The following is a 22,079-nucleotide window of genomic DNA, read 5'->3' on the forward strand; positions in this document are numbered from 1 at the left end:
TAGGATATGAATGTTATTTCAGAGCCCTGAGGGAGCAGGGAATTCATTAGCTGATGGTGCCCAGAGCAATCTGAAAAGGTCCCTTTTTAAAAATAAAAGAAACTTGCCCCACATTTCTAGGAATCCACAGCGAGATGGTAACATCAGAGAGAGAGAGATTTATTCCTGCTCCCAGGCGGAATCTCCTTGTGCCACACAGCCAGTGGAGGGCCTAGGGCTGCTCTGCTCACTTGGAAAAGGCCTGGATTAAAGAGGTGGCAGCTCTCATGGGGGGAATTGATGCAGAGCAGATCAGGAGGGCCTGTCCTAACCCCTGGCTCTGTGTTCCAGCTGTGCCTGTGCTTTTCAAACAAGCCCTGGAGAACGCGGCTGTGGAAGAAGGGAAATCCGTCTCCCTGCGCTGCGAACTCACAAAAGCTGACGCCACCACCGTGGTGTGGAAGAAGGGAGAAGCCACGCTTCAGGCAAGTGCCAAATATGAAATGAAGCAGAAGGGGACAGTGGCAGAGCTGGTGATTCATAATGCAGAGCCAGAAGATGCGGGAAGATACACCTGTGACACTGGAGACCAGCAGACCACAGCCCAAGTCCAGATCCATGGTAGGAATGAGACACCTGCTTGTGACCATTTGTTGTTGTTCTTGCCACGGTCCTGCTAAACCTGGGCGCTTTCAGAGAGTGCTCAGGAGAACAAGGATCAGCACAAACATTCCTACCAAATCCATGGTAGGAATGAGACACCTGCTTGTGACCATTTGTTGTTGTTCTTGCCGTGGTCCTGCTAACCCCGGGCACTTTCAGAGAGTGCTCAGGAGAACAAGGATCAGCACAAACAAAAGGCAGCTCTGGCTAGGTCCATTCATGTTCTTTGTTTTTTGGGGTGATAACTTCATGCTAAAATGTATCAGTTAAAGATACTTGATAAAATAATATTTTCTTCCCTATGAAGTGTCTGATGCTTTGGATAGAGGTGACTGTCCAAGCTCTAAGCCAAGAGGTAAGAAGGGTCTCAGCTGCACCTTTTATTGAAGAATATTCTGGTCTTCTTTCCACTTTCTCAACAAGTTTTTACATGTCTGTGACCAACAAGTTTTTACATGTCTGTGACCAAATTCCTGCTAACCCTGGGCACTTTTAGAGAGTGCTCAGGAGAACAAGAATCAGCACAAACAAAAGGCAGCTCTGGCTGGGTCCATTATGTTCTCTTTTTTTTTTTTGGGGGGGGATGATAACTTCGTGCTAAAATGTATCACCCAAAGGTACTTGATAAAATAATACGTTTTCTTCCCCATGAAATGTCTCTTATGCTTTGGATAGAGGTGACTGTCCAAGCTCTAAGCCAAGAGGTAAGAAGAGTCTTAACTACACATTTTATTAAAGAATAGTCCATTCTTCTCTCCACTTTCTCGACAAGTTATTACATGTCTGTGACCAACTTTGGGCAGCAGAAGGACAATTATTTTGGTATTCTAACTATTAGAAAATAATTGGTTTTTTTTTTTTTGGTCCAAAACTCTTATTTCTACTGTAAATATCAGCAGACTCCTGGAGATGCAGGTAGGTCAGAGCTTCTTTTCTCTGTGTGTCAAGAGAATTTGAATTTGTGTTGCCTTTAAGTCCTTGAAGTGTGAGGTCACCAGGTGGTGACAATGCGCCTGAAGTAAACTGGGAATGCTTCACTCCTCAGCTGTGCCCGTGCTCTTCAAGGAAGAGCTGAAGCCCGTGGAAGCTGTGGAAGGTGGGACAGCCACCCTGAGGTGCCAGCTGGGCACAGAGGCCCCCGTGGAGTGGAGGAAGGGGCAAACTCTTCTCCGGGCCAGTAACAAGTACCAGATGAGGCAGGAGGGCACCGTGGCTGAGCTGCTGATCCACGACCTGGAGCCAAAGGATGCTGGAGACTATTCATGTCTAGTGGGGAACCAAAAAACCACAGCAGCTTTGTCAGTGAATGGTAAAAAGGCAGAAATAACCTGTGAAACTCTGGAGTGTTTTTGTCCACCTCTTTCTTCCTCCTCTCTGTACATTCCCTCACAACAACTTCCTTCATGTTCTGCTTCCACTGCTTTCTTCCATCCATTTGCTCGTTGTCACTCCTGTCCCCAATCTCATTTTCATTGTACCCATGTTGGATGTGTGTTGTGTTGTCTTCTCACCTTCCTTTGAGTGAAGGATGTTGTCCTGCATGTGTGTTTTCCTGAATTAGCGTGGAAACATAAGATTCCTTAGTATTTTCTGTTTCAAAGGGTTCATCATGTGTAACGATGAGAATGAGTTTGTCTCTCTTTATGTGTGATCTCAGCCAAGATCATGCTTTTGTTGATTCCCACAGAACAATTCAGTAGAGAATTTCTTTCCCACCCATGAAAAAAACCAGGATGTGCTTAAGTATTGTGTTTGCAGGGTGCCCTGTGGCAGGAAGGAATGGTGAATCTGACTCCATGTTCTTAGAATGCCAATTTATTATTTTATGATACTATATTATATCAAAGAATGCTATACTAAACTATACTAGAGAATACAGAAAGGATACTTACAGAAGTATAAAAGGATACTCAAAGGATACTTACAGAAGGCTAAAAAGATAATAATGAACACTCATTACTCTTTCCAGAGCCTCGACACAGCTTGACCATGATTGGTCATTAAGTCAAAACAATTCACATGAAACCAATTAAACAACCACCTATTGGATAAACAATCTCCAAACACATTCCACATGTGAGCACAACACAGGAGAAGCAAATGAGATAAGAATTGTCTTCCTTTTTCTCTGAGGCTTCTCAGCTTCCCAGGAGAAAATCCTGGCGAAGGGATTTTTCCAGAAAATACGACTGGGTAAGGGTGTTGGAGTAAGGCTTAGGTAGGCACATGATAAATCATGCCTCAACCTCTGAGCGGGGTCTAGGGTGGCAATCCCTCTCCATTGTGCATCTCTCAGCCCTGCCAGTCCGTTTCAAGCAAGAGCTGAGGAACGAGGAGGCCACGGAGAGCGGGACGGCTACGCTGCAGTGCGAGCTGAGCCGGGCGGGCGGCTCCGTGCGCTGGAGGAAGGATGGGAAGGAGCTGGTCCCCAGCAAGAAATACCAAACACGGCGGGAAGGGCGCTTTGTCGAGCTGGTCATCCATGACCTGGACCTGACGGATGCTGGGAGCTACACCTGTGTGTGTGGAGAGCAGGAGAGCACGGCTGCTTTGAGAGTGAATGGTAACCCTCCTACACACGTTTTTCTTTAAACACCAAAGGTATTGCCGGCCAGTACAAATCACAAATGGGGTGGAGCTGCCAGGAACGTGCCTTGAGCTGTTTTATTTTCCAACATCAGTCTCGTTCCATGGTTATGACAATGGGAAAATGCCATCAGCTCACATCCCAGGCAGCAGACCAAGAACTTAACATTACAACTTTAAAAGTTTTTTGACCAAACCCACAAAGCAAAAGCACATTGACAGTAGTTCTATCCAACCACTATAAGCACACACACCTTTGGTTAAACAATGCTTGCTTATTTCAAATACAATACCTGCTGGTAAACCTTAAAACACAATGCACAGAGCTCCATTATTAAGCCTAGAACTTCCTAATACCTCACTAGATAAACTTTTCTGTAGCTTAGGGAGTTATTCTAGACAAGCATTAACACACAGACCATTGTTCTATTTGTCCTTACTTTTCTACTTCTTACATAATTTTTCTGCTGACCAATCTTATGGCTACTGCTTAGCTCTAATCACAGTTCTGCTGTCTCTGAGGCCTGCCTTTTGCAGCTTTCCCAAAACCCTCTGATTTTAAGGATTCCCACACAAACATAGCAGTTTTGGCAGCATTCCTGGTCAACCAGAGTGTGATTTCTTAGGGTTTTTGTGTTCTTGGCTCTGTAGTACCAGAGAGTTGCCCTATTAGGGAATATTCTCTTGTGCTTTTTTTTGCCTTGAGACAGCACCTGTGTGTTGTATATTGTTTAATTTATTTCTCTCTCCTCTAGGAGGTTTCACCCCCTTTTTCAATTGTACCCACCTAGAAACAGAGCATTTTTGATTGAGTGCACACACTGCAGCCCAGTAAGTCCAGTTCATTTCATTCTGGTGCTGATTCCTTCTCTGTTGGTGTTGCATCCTTCAGCCTTGCCTATCCTCTTCCAAGAAGAACTGGTGAACAAGGAAGCTACAGAGGGGGAGGCAGTCACTTTGCACTGCAAACTCAGCAAACCAGCCCCAGTTGAGTGGAAAAAGGGGAGCACAGTGCTCAAGCAGAGTGAAAAGTACAAAATAGAGCAAGAAGGTCCTTTTGTGGAGCTGACAATCCAGGATTTGGATTTGGCAGATGCTGGGGATTACAGCTGTGTGTGTGGAGACCGACAGACTACAGCTGCTCTGGCAGTAAATGGTAAAAAAGAAATTCTCAGTGCGTGTTCCAAGCCAGCCTGTGTAATTCCAAGATCTCTTCCTCTCTTACTTCTGCTTCCTCTGATCCCTCTGCACTTCCAATCCTTCTTTCTGCTGATTAATTTTCCTATCCTTTCTTCCTTCTCTCTTTATCTCCTTTCACCTGATACCTTCTTGATGTGCTTCCAAGGTGCTTTAGTCAAAAGACAAGTGGAGAACGGGTTCGCAACTCAACACAACCTCCCTAGTCCAGAATAACTTATTGTTTAGAAATTTTCCCATAGGAACTGACCTAAAAGTCGGAATAATATTGATTTTTTTCTGACTTAGACCGTGGTACTTGTTGTTCCTAAGAGGAACAAATTTTCATTAACGTATGGTGCTACACAAGGACAGTCTTAATAAAAAATAGGCTTTTAATGCTGCTGGTATTTCCAGCTCTTTTTTTTTTTTTTTACCAATTTTGGCTTAATACTTCCCAAACAAATATTTTATTTCTGCAAAAACCTGACAGCATGTTTGCAACCGCTCTGCTTTAAGGGACTCTTGTTTATAAAAATTCAGACAGTGCCATGAATCAGGCCCTTCTGTAGGACTCCTGCTTTTCTCAAGGGAAGCAAAATGCTCTGGCTCTGATATTGAAATACAGCCTCTAATTTTTTGTCCTTGATTTTATGGTGTATAAAGTAAAGGGCAGGTAATTTGTCAACTAATTCGCAGATAGACTTGAATTTAAAGAAAGTTTTAAAGCAGGAGGGCAGAAAAAAAAAATAGACTGAATTATCTTTTGAAGGGTTAACCCTTTTGAAGGGTTAGAGGCTGCAGAAAAATTATGGAGGAACTAAATCCTGGAGGAGACCGAGAAGGTCTGGTGGCTCCAGGGAGATAAGAGAGGGATTGAGTAATGGATTCAGGCTTTCCCAGGGTTGATGCCATGTCCGTGTTTGCTCTGCAGTCCTGCCTGCTCTTTTCACCAAGGGACTCACGGACAAAGAAGCCACCGAGGGTAAAATTGTCTCCCTGAGCTGTGAGCTGAACAAGGCTGCTGCTAACGTGGAGTGGAAGAAGGGCTTCAAGACCCTCAGGCCAAGTGACAAGTACAAAATGAGGCGGGAAGGTGTCGTGGCTGAGCTCACAATCCAAAATCTAGACACGGCGGATGCTGGGAACTATTCCTGTGTGTGTGGAGACCAGCAGACCATGGCAGTTTTAACAGTTCATGGTAAAACAAACAAAACAAGGCACATCCTGAAAGTAACTACCCTGATTTCTCTGTTCCTTTGGGCAGACCCCTGGTTACCCTCCCATAATCCTTCTTCAGCCAGACCTTTATCCACAGCTCACCAATGCCAGTGAAATGCAGCCATTGGCATCCGTGCAGCTGGAATTTGTGGCATGAGAGGGATATTGGTGTCCAAGCTCAGAGTAAGGCAACCAGGGGCCTTCATTTTGGTTTTCTCTTTAAAGGTTCTTTATTACACTCCCCGTTGTGCTCAAGACAAAAATGGGTTGCTTCAAAGGGATTATATCTTAGGGATTTTAAGGTTTTGTAAAATTCCAAAAGGTTAGGTTATTCTGTGGAATCTTATGCCCATACTCCATTCCTGAGACAACAAAGTGCTTTTATACTTACAGCCCAGTTGTCATGGAATTCAGTTGGTGTTCTGTGTAAAACAAGCCCAGAACTTCTAAAGGACAATCATTCTCAGGGAGAACTTTGATTTTTACTGAACCTGACATCTTTGAAAGGGTATGTCAGTTCAGGTGAAAATGCTTGTTTTCTCACCATGTATTGAAATGAACAATTTCATTTCAAACTGACATTTAAAATGAAACTCCAGTGTTTCATTTTTTTAAAAAATATAAAATGTCTCTTTGTTTGCTTAAGTATGTGGAAACAGCAAACATCCTCCTGTTGTGGTTTAAAATGTCACAAAAGAAAACCATTTTCTTTCCAGAAATTTCAAATTGGTGTTCGTTCTTTTTGATTGAAATTTCACAGGGAAAAAAATGGTGTTTTGAACTCTATTTGTATTGATTTGTGTAAAATACCCCTATGGACTATCGCAAGCATTAAATCCTCTCCTGGTGATGACATTTCTTTCCCAACGCTGATTCATGGAGACCCATGAGAATCTCTATTCTTGTGTTGATAAATCAAATTCAAGATAAGAGGGGAAAAGGAAACTTAAACATAATTTTAACTCCTTGGAGTGCTGCATCTCACTGCTGATATTGCTGTCCTTCAGCTTTGCCTGCATTTTTCAAGGAAGGGTTGAAGAACAGGGAAGCCACAGACGGCGCCATGGCCGCTCTGCGCTGCGAGCTGAGCAAGGTGGGCGTCCCCGTGGAGTGGAGAAAAGGGGACAAGGCACTCAAACCAAGTGAAAAGTACAGGATGAGACAGGAAGATACAGCTGCAGAGCTGCTGATCCGAGATCTGGAGGTGGAAGACACAGGAGAATACACCTGTGTGTGTGGAGACCAGAAGACCTCGGCAGTCTTGACAGTCCACGGTAAAAAAGCCGCTCTCCGTTGGGATAGCTCAAGGACATCCCTTTTCTCTCTCTCCCTCCCACTTGCTTTGGTGTTTTGATTCTGCAGCATTTTCCTGGTTTGCTGGTGCTGTTTCCTCCCATCTCCCACTGTCTGTCAGTTTGAAACTGATGGCTTTATTTCAGAGTAAAGAAAAGCTGTGAGAATTTCTCATCTCATGGAGCGAGAGTGAGCAGAGCTCCTGCAGAAGGTTGTTCTCAGGGGGTTTCTCATTGTGTCTCCCTGACATCAGTGGATTTTCATGCTTAACCTGAAGGAAAGTCCTTTAAGTCTGCTGAGCTCAGTCAGTGAGAGGTTTTTCCATTCAGGAATGAGGGACCACCCTCCTCTTCTGCAGGATTTTTGTATATTCTGCTGAGAAAATGGTACTTGTATAAATCCCCACCCCTCAGCATTATTCTGCAGGTTCTGAATTAAGCACAAATGGGGGAAATTTTGTTCCTGGTTCTGCCATGGTGAATGGTGATGAGCTCTGGTTGCCCCTCCAAGAAGGAGCAGCTCATGTACAGCTCCCATAGATGGAAGAACAGCTTTTATTGAAGATATCTCTTATGGATGAAATGCTGCCAAGGGCAAGGGAAAATTGAGGAGGCAAAACTATTCTCCCATATTTTCTGCACACTTTTTCTTCATCTTCTTTCTCCCAGCTTGGGGAATTTCTGTTCCTCCCCTATTTTGACCGATCATTTTCATCCCTATGCAAGTCACTTCCATTTTATTTTAGTGGCACATCATAAGAAAACTTGTTGAATGCTACTAAAAACCCTTGTAATCCTGATATTAGCATCATTATGTTCTTGGAAATCTTGGGTTAAAGGTGCACCTGAAGCTATATTACTGTGTTTTTTCCCTGAACAAGAAATAAAAATTGTGAGGTTAGGAAAGGCAGCAGTGCTGTCACACTGCGGATGACTTTTAATCAAAATTCAGGTCATTAATGTTCAAGATAGATTATTTCAGAGTGAAATAGGTAGAGAGGAGTATTGGAATCAGCTGTGAAGAGGTGAATATGAACAAGTTAATGTTAGAAGCAGGTCATGATGGAGTTATCCCAGTGGGATCCTGCAGTAGTTTTCTGTTAGGAGCAGCTTTCCAAACTGATTTGTTTTTCTGTAATGATGAAGGACTGGCCACAGGCCCCAGCCCTGAGTTCCCCAAGGTCTGGTTAATGGTTTTGATATCCTCTCTGTTTATGTTACACCCCATAGCTCTGCCTGCTCTGTTCAAAAGAGATCTTGTCAATGTGGAAGGCACAGAAAACAGGACGGCTGTTCTGCAGTGTGAGCTGAGCAAACCCGCCCCGGTGGAGTGGAGGAAGGGGCAGGAGGTGCTCAGAGCCAGTGAAAAATACAAAATGAGGCTGAAGGACACCACTGCTGAGCTGACAATCCACAGCCTGGAGGAGGGAGATGCAGGAGATTACACCTGTGTGTGTGGAGACAAGACTACCACAGCTTCCCTGACAGTGCATGGTAAAATATCTGGGTTAAGAGGAATTTTCTGCGTTGTCATCTGTGATCCTCCTGTGGGATCACAATCTGCTCTTGGTCCCTTCTGTTATTTTAAGATGTTGTGGCAGCTGTTCCAACCACTGGGAATATCTTCCGCTGAAAGCCCTTCCTTTGGGACTGATAAACAGCATCACAGATTCTTTTGAGTTCTTTCCTATTGATAGAAGCTGGAAGTGGAAATGAAAAGCTTGATGAAGTCAGAAATAGCACTTTGGAGTATATTTTCACTCCTTAATTTCTTTAGGGCGTATCACTGAGATTTCACTTGGTTTTCTTGGATGACGTTGAAAAGTGATGAAAGTTTAATTTTAAACAGCATGGTGTTCATTTTAATTCTTAATCTGGTTTTGAGAAAGAGCTGTGCATATCTCCTTGAAATCTTGGGATCAGCTTTCTGTTGTTACATCTTAAAATGCCTTTAAAGCATACCTCCCAGTACTGATATTTTAGTTTTACAGATTTCCAGATCAGTGAGAGCTCAGGGACTGAGACTGGTGTGGTTTTCCATGTCATGCCATGCCTCATATCGTTAAAAAAACCCTCTGATTTATGAATAAGGTGTTTTCCAGCTGTCCAAACCCACTCTTTGATGATTTTCAGAGTTGTTATAAATCAATGATTTCCAAGTCATTGTGAGATGGTGAATTCTGTGAATGTGGTGTCTTGGAAGGCACAAGTCAGGGACGCCCCCGAAATCATCCTTTGCTCCCAAGTTCTGTACCTTCTAAACCATTTTGAAGTGTTTTAATTCAGTGGAGCAATCAAGACCAGGGTGTTTGCTCAATTTTAAAGTGCTCTCTTTCACCTGTGATCTTCAGCCCTCCCTCCTCACTTTAAGAAAGAGCTGAAGAACGTGGAAGGCACAGAAAATGGCACGGCCACTCTCTGCTGTGAGCTGAGCAAAGCTGGAGCTGCCGTGGCCTGGAGGAAAGGAGACAAAACCCTGGGGACAAGTGACAAGTTCACCATGAGGTGCCAGGGCACGGTGGCTGAGCTGGTGATCCACGATTTGGCCCTGGCAGATGCTGGAGATTACACGTGCTCTTGTGGAGAGCAGGAAACCACGGCTGCGCTCAAAGTCAATGGTAAAAATAATTAAAAAAAGGAAATGTATAATAGATTAGAGATGGTTTTCAAGCAGTTTTTTTGGTTTAAGAGCATAGGAGTGTCAGCTTTGAAAGCGCAGCTCTGTTTCTAATGGGTTTAGCAAAATCTGGTAGGACATGGGAATAAATTCCTGGATGCTTTGGTCGGTGTCAGGCACAGGTTGGAGGTTCATGGCAAAAATTGCAGATATTAACCCTGGTGCTAATTCATTTTTTTGATCCTCATGTTCAGCAGTAGGTGCTGAGAAATGGAAAATCACATTATTGTGATGTTGGTTGTAAAGATGTTGCCATCATAAAGCTGAGAAGATTTTTTGATGAGATGTTTTTGAGACAGTTATCAGTATTTCAGTACAATTTGATGGTCAAGCACTGCTAGACCACTGTAGGAGGTGAAAATAAAGAATAGTTTGGGGTGGAAAAGACCTTTTAAAGGTCTCTGATGGAAAAGTGAAACTGGTGTGGGTTAATTTATGAACTTTTTTAGTAACAATTTGCATTTCCATAGAATTTAGATGCTTCGGCTAGGCAAAGGCCAAGGTAGGTTTCAGTCATGCAGGTCTGAAGTTGAGACTGATGTGGTTCTTCACTTCATACCATGGATTTCACCCTGAAAAACCCTCTCTGACTTATGAATGAGGTGTTTTCCAGCTTTCCAAAGCCAGTCTGATGGTTCTCAGAGTGGCCATCAACCCTGATGGATTTGGCAGTCTCATGGTTCTCATGATGGATTTCATTAGGAAAGGCTTTGCTTATCACTTGTGCTCGTCAGACCACACGAAGCGGTTACTGGAGCTGCTGCCGTGGTCCCACATTCTGCTCCTTTTGAACCCCCCAGCCCTGCCTGTGCACTTCCAGGAGGAGATGAGGGATGAGGAAGCCACAGAAGGCGCCACGGCCACCCTGCAGTGCGCGCTGTCCAGGGCTGCGCCCGTGGAGTGGAGGAAGAAGCACAAAGTGCTCCAACCCGGCGAAAAATACACAATGAGGCAGGAGGGCAGCAGAGCCCAGCTGCTGGTGCATGCCCTGGAGCCCAGGGATGCTGGGGAGTACACCTGTGTGTGTGGAGAGGAGAAGACAACGGCAGCACTGACAGTGCACGGTAAAGGGCTCGGAAATGGGGCGTTTTTGGGTGGTGGTTGTCCCTCCTCCTCTGCAAGCCTCAGGACTCACACACCACGAGTTCTTCCTCTAATCTTGCCACCATTAATTCTGTTTGTAACAGACTTCCTTCTTTTTATTGTGGTTTTTGTCTAATTCTAACCATGGTTGTAGTTCCATTGATTTTGCTAAGTTTTTCCCTGTTTATTCTCCTTGCTCTTGTTGGTGCAGGGCTGTATTTCTTTGTAAAGGATGAAGGATGTCACGGATTTGCCTTTTTTTAATTCTATTTTGACTTTATTTTATTCTGTTTACTCGCTTTTGACTTGAACCTAGACAGATGGAGCAGCAGGAACATTCACAGCTCTTTGAAAGAACAATTTCATTTCAAGTTACATCAGGATTCGACAAGTAATTTTAAATAATGAAAAGAAAATTTGGTTCAGTGTAATTTTCCTTGTAACTCTGACCAAGAATAATGTTGATTTTTATTCAGGTACTACAGAATACTCAGCATTAGAGTAGGAGATTATTTCACAGTCCTCAGCCAAATTACTGTGCTTAACTTCCCATGGAAGAGAGGGGAAACTTTATTTTCATCATTAACACAGAAGTAATTTCAGCCTCTTTCTCTCTGAGTTCAACAAATCTGAGCTCAGGGAGTTGATTTCTTTGCTTTTCTGCCTATCTTTGCATTTGCCAATACAACAGGGATTGCTTCAGTCTTGAACTTCCAATTTAACCATGAAAAATAGAATTGAAATTAACTTGTACATACTTGAGCCCCAAGTCACCATCATTACTGCCAGAAAGTTGTTCTTTAAATCAACAGAAGTCTTTCTTGAACTGGCTTAATTCTTATAGAAGCAGAGAAATATTTGTATGAATTTTAAACCAAGAAGCAATGGGGCACTCCAAGCTACACATCTCAATTAAGAGGATTTGTTTGCATCAGGCTTGAACTTTTTGACTTGAATTTTCTCCACAAACTGTTGTTACCCCAAATGCCTCACTGCAGATCTGCTTCTTCTTGTATTTGTGTTGTTGACTGTTCCTAAATTTTCCATCTGCCCTTGCTGAACTGAAGTCATTTCATCACCACTGCTTTATACAAATCTTCTATATCTTAATCCAGTTTAAAGAAGTGTTTTTACCCTTTCTCCCTTCCCACCTTGAGATCATCTTCAAAATTAATGAAACTTCGCATTTCATTGTCCAAGTCGCTACAGAAAATGCTGAATAATCCTGAACTCAGATTAGTGAAAAACACTGCTCAATTCATTCTTTCATTGTGAGTGTAAACCCCAGTCCAATATCCTGTAACTGTGGTTTTCAGATTAGTAGCCCTTCCCTTCTCTAATTCCACCTATATCAAAGTTAAAACTTTACTAAAATAATAATAATATAGAACATATTATTTGGCCTTCTGTCAAGGAAGCTCAGTCTATACCAAGAAAAAATTACCCTGATCTACTACTTCATGAAGAGAAAAGCTCTTAGCAAATCTGAGTGTTTCAAATAATTCCTGAGATTCTCTCTCTCTCTTTTTCTATGACAAGCATTATGAATGGTTGTCAGCTTCAAGACTGAAGAGTTTTCCCAAATTCCCATTTTTGTCAGTGGAGATTTATCAAACTCAGATCAGACCATGGGAATCAGGGAGACCTCCAGCTCATTTTAAAGCAGACATTTACATTTGGAGCTCTATTGGCTCCGCTGACTTTACACTAGTGATTTTTCTTTCTTTACTCTCTGGGATTTTAGAATCTCAGTTTACACAGCAAGAACTTGATGTGTATATTTCAGAGATATATTTTTCACATCTTAGTTTCTGCTTTTTCCATACTTGAGGAACATCAGCCACTCTCTTTGATTTCTCCAGTGTCACTGTCACTGTCTGAAATTTGTTGTGCCTGCACCTTAAGAATTCCAGGACAAATTTCATCACACCAAGCTGCTTTGAGAATATATTTATTTAAATATTCTCTAATGCTTTCTTTTTTCTTTTCCAAGCCAGAATTTCTATTATTTCCTTAATTAAATCTAACATTTAACAATAATGAAGAAAAAGGAATTAAACACTTCAGCTTTCCCCATGTCCACTCATCATCAACTTACATTCCTGAAAGAGAGGCAGACCAACATCTCCCTTGTTGTTTTCCTTCCTTCTAATCTATTTACAATAATGTCTGCACAGTTATCTCCACATCCTTATTCTCAATTATTTCTTTCTTGCTGGTCAGAGTCAGGAGTTGGAGACCATCCTCTCAAGCTCTTTATTAGCTATTTTAAATCCAAATGTAGTTCCCACCCCATTCCAAAGACTTAATGAATGTCCTCCCATTCTATTGCTTCCACATATTGCCACATTTCCATCCAGTCTTACACTCTGAATAATTCTCTTTGTTTTTCCAAAAGGGATGAGGTGTCAGGAAACACCTGAACTACCCGGGGTGACGGAATTATGGCAGATTTCTGCAGTGCCTGCATGATCCTTCTCTTTCCTTTTTATTCATACCCAAGCACTTTCAGGAGCTCTCTCTAATTCTTCTCTTCAGTCTTATCCTAACTCTGGGCTAGGTCTGAAGGCATCCTTAAAATTTAAATTAAAAGGTTATATTTTTTTCCTTAAGCTTTTTTCCTGATCATGGTGTAACCTGTTGTATTAATCTTCTAGGCTGGGTTATACTGAGAAAGTTGCAGTTTTGACCATACATGAAGTTTCCCCATTTTTGCTGTTTATTTTCCATACTTCTCTAAACCAATCAGCAAATTCATTTAATATTTGCTGAAAGAAATGAAAAGGCCCTTTTTGTCTACGATACAAATCAGCATTTTCCTTCTGTGAGATATCTTCATGTCAGTGACCAGGCAGGGATAGATATTGGTGCACACTGTTTATTTTGGTGGTGAAGAGCTGCTTGTCATGAGAACCTTTGCTGCTCTGTTTCCCAGCCCTTCCTGCTCTGTTCAAAGAAGAGTTAAGAGATGAGGAGGCCCAGGAGGGTGAAGCAGTGACTCTGCACTGTGAGCTGACCAAACCTGCCCCAGTGGAGTGGAGAAAGGGACACACAGCCCTCAGACCTAGTGAGAAATACAAAATGAGGCAGAGGGATGTCACTGCAGAGCTGGTGATCCACAGCCTGACCCAGAGTGATGCTGGGCACTACACCTGTGTGTGTGGGGAGCAGCAGTCCACAGCTTCCTTGGCAGTACATGGTAATGACCAACTCCATCTGGATGCCATCACTGTTGAGATTATGGTTTGAATTGTTTGTATCAACATCATCATTTTTATCTGTGCACAGTTCCTCTGAGTCTGACCTTGTGTGGCATGATCAGGAAGATGAATTTTGTGATTTAGGGGTAAAACCTTTCCCTAATTCCATGTATAAAGTGGTTTTAGGACCTAATTCCTGAAGCAGATGTGGGGTCAAGCCTGAAGACACCTCCCCACCTGATGTCTTGTGTAATCTGACCTAGAGCAGGGACTGGACAGAGCTAAAGAATAAAGCAGGGATTTATTCAAAGGCCTCCATGGATGCACCTTGGGCAGCACCAGAGCCCAGCCAGGGCTGCACCCAAGATGAACCAAAATGGCCCCAAAATGCACGAGCGCTCCCGGGGTCTCTCCCTGGGATCAGTTCTGCTCCATTTGCACCTTGCAGTTCATTGTCCCATTCCAGCTTTAGCCCAGGCAGTCCCACCCTGCTTGTTTTTCTCTCTCCAGCCCACGGTGTTTGTGCTCTGGGGCTGAGATTTGGATCATTTGTCCTTGGTGCCCAGCTGGAGCAGGAATTGTTTTGTCTCCCTGCTCTGCGCACAGAGCTCACCATGCCCTGATAGGAAGCTCAAAACTACTCACTAAAGCAGCACAGAATGTGAAAAATAGAAAACCTGAGGCCTCACAGCCATGCCCTCACCTGCAGGCTGAGTTTGCTGCTCCTTTAACGCTGTTCCCATTGCACCCCCAGTGCTGCCTGCAGCCATCCAGGAGAGCCTGAGGGACCAGGAGGTGACCGAGGGCCAAGCGGCCACTCTGAGCTGTGAGCTGACCAAAGCTGCCCCCGTGGAGTGGAGGAAGGGCAGCACTCTGCTCAGAGCCAGTGACAAGTACAAAATGAGGCAGGAGGGCACAGTCAGGAAGCTGCTTATCCAAGATGTGGAGCTGAAGGATGCTGGAGAGTACACGTGTGTGTGTGGAGAGCAGGAGACAACCGCGGCCTTGATAGTGCATGGTAAAAATAATACAAATATATCTCTATTATTGTGGGTTTCTATGCCAGCTCATTGATATTGGTTGTGTGTTCACCTGTGGCTGAATTGTTTCTTTAAATCTGTAAACTCTCTGTAAAGTCTGGTTGTATCCAGGCTGCTTTTCTCTTCCTGTCTTTTGGTTTGTCCGATGTCTCAGAATGATGAGGAAAACACCCTGTTTCCACCCCATAGTGTTCTCTGCTCCTGTACCACCCCACCCCTCCTGTCACCTGTGTGCCACATGTAATTTTTAATGTCCTCTGTGCATTTTGTGACCTTCAGCCCTGCCAGCCCTTTTCAAAGAGGACCTGAAGGACCTGCAAGGCACAGAAAGCCAAACAGCCACCCTGTGCTGTGAGCTGAGCAAGGCTGCAGCTGTGGCGTGGAAGAAAGGCAACAAAATTCTCAGGGCAAGTGAAAAATACATCCTGAGGCAGGAGGGTGCCCTGGCAGAGCTGGAAATCCGTGACCTAGAGCTGCAGGATGCAGGAGATTACACCTGTGTGTGTGGGGAGCAGCACAGCACGGCCTCTCTGACAGTGAAGGGTAAATGCAGATTATTGTCCATTTTCTGTTCCTCTGAAACCTCCATGGAATGTCCATCTGTTGGGAACTTGTGCCCAGGTCTTGTTCAGGTGTTTATTTTTTGTCTGGCATTGCTGAAAAGGGAGCTGAGCTCAGGAATGTCCCACCCTGCAGAGACACTGCTGTGTTTTATTTTTAAGGGAATTGTACCATGGAAATGTTAGACCTGCTAAGATGTTCTGTCTTGTGAGAAATCCTTTGAATTCTACCTTAAATCTTGTACTTTGGCCTGTCATCTCAGCACTTCTTATCTCTCTGCTGGATTCAGTTTTCCAGATCTCTGCAATGCCTTGTGTAGGCTGCCCTAGAGCAGAGGCTGGACAGAGCTAAAGAATAAAGCAGGGATTTATTAAAAGGATCTCCTCCATGGATGCACCTTGGGCAGCACCAGAGCCCAGCCAGGGCTGCACCCAAGATGAACCAAAATGGCCCCAAAATGCACGAGCGCTCCCGGGGTCTCTCCCTGGGATCAGTTCTGCTCCATTTGCACCTTGCAGTTCATTGTCCCATTCCAGCTTTAGCCCAGGCAGTCCCACCCTGCTTGTTTTTCTCTCTCCAGCCCACGGTGTTTGTGCTCTGGGGCTGAGATTTGGGTCATTTGTCCTTGGTGCCCAGCTGGAGCAGGAATTGTTTTGTCTCCCTGCTCTGTGCACAGAGCTCACCATGCCCTGATGTGGAGCCCAGACCCACACACTAAAGCAGCACAGAATCTGAAAATATAAAAACGAAACCCTGAGGCATCATGTGTAGTGATATTCTCATTCTCAAACCCGTGATTTGGGCAGATTTGAACTTCAGCTGAGAATTCACAATGCTGAACACTCAGTTTAAATGCACTTTCTATTGGCTTTCCGTCCCCAGCCCTGCCAGTGCTTTTCAAGGAAAAGCTGAAGGATGAAGAAGCCCAAGAAGGAGCATCAGTGACTCTGAGATGTGGATTAACCAAAGGAGCTGCAGTGCAGTGGAAAATAGGGCCCAAAGTGCTCAAAGCAAGTGACAAATATCAAATGAGAGAGTCTGGCACCACTGCAGAGCTGGTCATTTGTGACCTAGAATTAAAAGATGCTGGAGATTACACCTGTGTGTGTGGTGACCAGAAGACAACAGCAACCTTAACAGTTCATGGTAAAAAAGAACTTATTATAATTGATAAATATCTCCTGAGATAGACATAATTCTGAAATGCAGTAGTTTCTTCCCTGGGTCAGTAGTTGGGTTTTCTTCCTTCCTCTTCCTTAATTCTATTTATAACTCATTTCTTCTTGGAAAGGGTCGCTTGTGGTGAATTTTATGGTCGTTATTAATCTGTCCTTTAAAAGGAGAAAATGAGAAGTTTCCTTCTGTGCAAGCCTCCTCTTCATGGATATTTGCATTTTCCAGCTCTGACCCCATAGGTCACTTCAGTCCACCACAGTTTCTCCAAAACATCCAACTCTGGGCTCTGAGGTGCCTCTTCCCCAGGAACTGGAAAAGAAGTGAGGGTTGGGGCAGCAGAAATAGGAGGAAATTCTCTGGCCATGTATTTTTGGTTTTTTGTTTTTTTTTTCTGAAGGCTCCAGATTCTTTAAAGAAGTCAGACATGAAGAGTGAGATAAGTGTTATCATTCCAGAACTTAATGGAAAATTCCTGTAGGTTGTTTTGTCTTTGAGTTATGATTTCTAAAAGGAGGAGTAATAAGAATCTAAATTTCTTATTAGATGTAATGGCCCTTCAAACTTCAGTTTAAAACTAGGAGTAGTTTTATTTGGATATCTGTCTGCTTTTGTATAGATGGGGCTGTGACAGTTTAATGAAAACAAACCAAAAACTAATAACAGCAGCCTCCAAAAAATTATATTGGTGTGGGTAAAACAGTTCTGTATCCAGCAGTGTTATTTGTGAGTGCTGTTGATCTGAGGTTTGGGTCTTTCTGTTTTGTTCTTTCATTATAAATAACAACAAAAACCTAGGGAACTGATATCTCAGTTGGTGAATAGATAATGAAATCACATTATTCTCAAAGAAAGACATTTTCAGAGTTCCTGGACTTGGTTATGGCTAAGAACATCTATAATCGGCTGAAAAAAAAGGCAAGAGGGTAAATAATCTCAAAACAGAAATGAGGGTTTTAATTCTGGTTTTCTGCTGTCCCTCTGTCCGTGTTGCGTCCTCCAGCTGTGGCACCCCTCTTTAAGGAGGAGCTGAAGGACCAGGAGGCAGAAGAAGGTGGAGAGGTGTCCCTGCTCTGTGAGCTCTCCAAGGCTGCTCCAGTGCAGTGGCAGAAGGACCTGAGGACCCTCAAACCAAGTGGGAAATACAGAATGAGGCAGGAGGGGCTCAAGGCAGAGCTGGTGATCCATGGAATAGCTGAGGAGGATGCAGGAGAGTACACCTGTGTGTGTGGAGAGCAGCAGACTGCAGCTGTCCTGACAGTGCAGGGTAAAGCCATCCCTGACCTCCTCTCTCCTGCTGCAAACCTCTGTCCTCTGCTCTGAGCTGTTCAATTTCCAATCTGTCTCTTCATCCTTATTAACTCAACTTCCATTCACTTGAAAATGTTCCCTGCAGGCTGTGGAAACTGGAAAATCCTCTCTGCATTTCTCTGTGCCATCCTTTTGCCTTTTCCTTTCCTTAATCACAAGCCTGCTCTCCTTTCTTCTTTCCCTTCTGCCATTCCTTTCCTACCATGTAACCCCACTGTTCTTCGGTCTTTCCTTTCCTGCATTTCTTCTCCAAACCACAAATCTGTTTATTCTTTGCCCTTCCTTTCTGGAATTCTCGATACCAACCATTTTAATAGAGGGAATAAAGAGTATCCAGAACAAGGTTCTGTTAGTTATAATTTTCTCCACACTAAGTTGTGTCCATTTTGGGTTTTGTGCCCATCATCTCTGTCCTGATGCCCAAAGGTAGATTTCCATTAGGAGACTTATTTTCCTAAGGAAAGAATAAATTCTTTCTGTGACCTCTTTCTGGTCTTCCTTTGTTGGAAGAACCATTTGCTGGACAAACAAGGCTGATGTTTCAGCTTAACACTGCTGGAATGGGAAATGTGCCAAATCCGGGCTAAGCCTGTTTTCTAGCCTGGATATTTTAACTAAGTCTCTAATACTGGACACTAATTTTGAGATCTGAGGCATCCAACCTTGTTAAACAGGTGAAATATCCCATTATCTCACCTAGTTAATAGAAGGGCATATGTGAAGGTCACCACATTTATTTCAAGGATGCAAATTGCAATGGGCACAAGAATTATGTTAAATGAGAAAAATGTGTTCTGAGACAAGAACCCAGGCTGGAATTCAGGAGCTGGAGATTTCCTTTGGGGTCAAGAAGAATCTGTGAGTCCTGGATGCTCCTGTTCAAGGATATCTCAAGGAAGAAGGAGTGAAAATGAGTAAGGAGCTGTGTCAAGTCAGAGCAGAGCAGGGCAGCTCTGAGTAGGGGAAAAGGAAGTGCAAAGCCATGAAGTCTGTGGAAGACACCAGTACAAGTGAATTGAGGAGCTCAGAGCTGGTATTCTGCTTTTTTCTGAGGAGGAACCAGGTAGAAAGCTGATGTAAATCTGTTGAGGGCTGTGCAGCTTTGCTGCAGGAAGCCAGGGTAAATCCAAAATTATTAGGATGTCTGTTCCCACTGGGATATTTTCACTTCTCTTTTCTCTCTTTGTGGCTGATGCTCACCCTTCCTTGACAACTTCCCTCTGTCAAAACCTTCTCACCTTTCCTCTGTCACTTCCTCACCCCTCCCTGGAGACACCCTCAGTTTGTAACACATTTTACCTGCATCCATCCTTCAGCTGTGCCTCCGTTTTTCCAAGAAGAAATGACCAGCCAGGAAGGGGTAGAAGGTGGAACAGCCGCTTTTCACTGTGAGCTGAGCAAAGCCCCTGCCTGTGTGCAGTGGAGGAAGGGCCAGCTCATCCTCACCTCGGGCCCCAAGTACAGCATGAGGCAGGAGGGACATGCTGTGGAGCTGCTGGTCCATGGGCTGGACCTGAGTGACACTGGGGACTATTCCTGTGTGTGTGGAGACAACATCAGCACAGCTGCATTAACAGTTCATGGTAATGTAATCCTTGGGGTGAACATCCTCCAAACCTGCCCAAATCTCCATGGTCTGTTCCTGTCCCTTTCTGTTTGCTTGGGCTTTTTGTTCCTTTCACAGTGATGTAATCCTTGGGGTGAACGTCCTCCAAACCTGCCCAAATGTCTGTGGTCTGTTCCTATCTCTTTCTGTTTGCTTGGGTTTTGGTTCCTTTCATGGTAATGTAATCCTTGGGTGAACATCCTCCAAACCTGCCCAAATCTCCATGGTCTGTTCCTATCTCTTTCTGTTTGCTTGGGGTTTGGTTCCTTTCATGGTAATGTAATCCTTGGGTGAACGTCCTCCAAACCTGCCCAAATCTCCATGGTCTGTTCCTGTCCCTTTCTGTTTGCTTGGGCTTTTGGTTCCTTTCATAGTAATGTAATCCTTGGAGTGGTCCCAAGGTCCTCCAAACCTGCTCAAATCTCCATGGTCTGTTCCTATCTCTTTCTGTTTGCTTGGGGTTTGGTTCCTTTCATGGTAATGTAATCCTTGGGTGAACGTCCTCCAAACCTGCCCAAATCTCTGTGGTCTGTTCCTGTCCTTTTCTGTTTGCTTGGGCTTTTGGTTCCTTTAATGGTAACGTAATCCTTGGGGTGAACGTCCTCCAAACCTGCCCAAATCTCCATGGTCTGTTCCTGTCCCTCTCTGTTTGCTTGGGCTTTTGGTTCCTTTCATGGTAATGTAATCCTTGGAGTGGTCCCAAGGTCCTCCAAACCCGCTCAAATCTCCATGGTCTGTTCCTGTCCCTTTTTGTTTGCTTGGGCTTTTGGTTCCTTTCATGGTAATGTAATCCTTGGGTGAACATCCTCCAAACCTGCCCAAATCTCCATGGTCTGTTCCTGTCCCTTTTTGTTTGCTTGGGCTTTTGGTTCCTTTCATGGTAATGTAATCCTTGGGGTGAACGTCCTCCAAACCTGCCCAAATCTCTGTGGTCTGTTCCTGTCCTTTTCTGTTTGCTTGGGTTTTGGTTCCTTTGGACTCTCTGTGCTTCCTCCTTTTGTAGAATTGGCAAAAACATTCCCTGCTGGTGTTTGCCCCCCTCAGCTCTGCTGGTTCATCTCACTTGCCTTGCCCTGATCCAGTGGCCAGGGAAGCTGGGGAAGTTTTTCCATTGTGTTCCACTGACCTGGATCAGGGCTTGGTGCTGCCCCATGACACCTCTCTCATCAAGCTTCCCTTTAAGGAACATTCACCCTCTCTGTGGTAACTCTTTTACTCCTCAGTGCTGCCTCCAGAATTCAAGAGAGAGCTGAAGGACCTGGAAGCTGTGGAAAATGGCACAGCTGCTCTGCAGTGTGAGCTGACAAAACCCGCTGAGGTGCAGTGGAAGAAAGGGCAGGAGGTGCTCAAAGAGAGCAGAAAACATGAAATGAGTCAGGATGGGGCTGTTGCAAAGCTGGTTATCCACGAGCTGGAGGAGGAGGATGCTGGAGTTTACACCTGTGTGTGTGGAGATCAGCAGACAACTGCCACGCTGACAGTCAATGGTAAAAAGATAAAGGGAAAAGGCTGTAGGATTTTCTGAAAATTAAAATAGCAACTGTGGTTTAGTGTTACTTAAGGAAAAGATTGTAAATCATGAGGTGTGCAGAATAGCCTGGTCAATGCAGCTCATGGGGTGGCCAGGCAGAAAATGGGAATGGCAATGCAGAGCTAAGTGCATTTTTTCCTGTATTTTGCTGTCAGAATAATCGAAATCTCTCCTGCAAGAGGCCCACCTGAACAGGGCATCTGAACCTTTAAATTTCCCTGCCTTAAGAGGGAGAATGAACTCTTGCAAGTCTCTGTATTAGCAGGGAATATGAACTTTGAAAATTCCCTGCTGATCTTCATAACACTTCTTCAGTGATCAGGGCAGCACACTGGCTGCTTTCACAGCAAGAAAACTCTTATTCCATTTTTAGATCATAGGTTAAGTTCTATATATTTCATGGCCAATGTAACTTCCTGAAATCCATTTCTTCTTGTATTGTATTTGTGGTGACTCCCGTGGCAGGAAGGAATGATGAATCTGACTCCATGTTCTCAGAAGACTAATTTATTATTTTATGATACTATATTATATTAAGAATACTATACTAAAGAATACAGAAAGGATACTTACTGAATGCTTAAAAGATGATAATGAAAACTCCTGACTCCTTCTAGAGTCTTGACACAGCTTGGCCATAATTGACCCATGAGTCAAATAATTCACAGAAGAATCCAATGAAACAATCACCTGTGGGTAAACAATCTCCAAACACGTTCCACATGAGCACAACACAGGAGAAGCAAAGGAGATAAGAATTGTTTTCCTTTATCTCTGAGGTTTTTCAGCTTCCCAGGAGAAAATCCTGGACAAAGGGATTTTTCCAGAAAATGTGAATGCCACATTCTTGCTCTGCACATGTTCCTATTACTTCTCTGGGCAACTAGCTTCATAGTTTGAATTAGAGTATTGAGGTTTAGAGACATCTGGAAAAAAGCCCACCTCTTTTGGTGCTTTCATTTTCCCTCTACATCCTTTCT

The 22,079-nt window shown here is 43.9% G+C and overlaps 1 protein-coding gene across 1 annotated transcript in view; it reads left to right on the plus strand.

The window, feature by feature from the left end:
* The window catches only part of OBSCN (obscurin, cytoskeletal calmodulin and titin-interacting RhoGEF), a 164,995-nt gene that overhangs the window by 74,250 nt on the left and 68,666 nt on the right, over positions 1 to 22,079 (plus strand). The window contains exons 35-50 of the mRNA XM_063171002.1: positions 331 to 600; positions 1,688 to 1,951; positions 2,939 to 3,205; positions 4,121 to 4,384; positions 5,339 to 5,605; positions 6,633 to 6,899; positions 8,148 to 8,411; positions 9,269 to 9,535; positions 10,395 to 10,658; positions 13,613 to 13,876; positions 14,632 to 14,895; positions 15,197 to 15,460; positions 16,361 to 16,624; positions 17,655 to 17,918; positions 19,279 to 19,545; positions 20,792 to 21,055. Of these exons, the coding sequence (XP_063027072.1) occupies positions 331 to 600; positions 1,688 to 1,951; positions 2,939 to 3,205; positions 4,121 to 4,384; positions 5,339 to 5,605; positions 6,633 to 6,899; positions 8,148 to 8,411; positions 9,269 to 9,535; positions 10,395 to 10,658; positions 13,613 to 13,876; positions 14,632 to 14,895; positions 15,197 to 15,460; positions 16,361 to 16,624; positions 17,655 to 17,918; positions 19,279 to 19,545; positions 20,792 to 21,055 (4,245 nt within the window). The remainder of the gene's footprint in view (positions 1 to 330; positions 601 to 1,687; positions 1,952 to 2,938; positions 3,206 to 4,120; positions 4,385 to 5,338; positions 5,606 to 6,632; positions 6,900 to 8,147; positions 8,412 to 9,268; positions 9,536 to 10,394; positions 10,659 to 13,612; positions 13,877 to 14,631; positions 14,896 to 15,196; positions 15,461 to 16,360; positions 16,625 to 17,654; positions 17,919 to 19,278; positions 19,546 to 20,791; positions 21,056 to 22,079) is intronic.

This window comes from Melospiza melodia, chromosome 1 (assembly GCF_035770615.1).
Source record: "Melospiza melodia melodia isolate bMelMel2 chromosome 1, bMelMel2.pri, whole genome shotgun sequence".
Classification (NCBI taxonomy): domain Eukaryota; kingdom Metazoa; phylum Chordata; class Aves; order Passeriformes; family Passerellidae; genus Melospiza; species Melospiza melodia.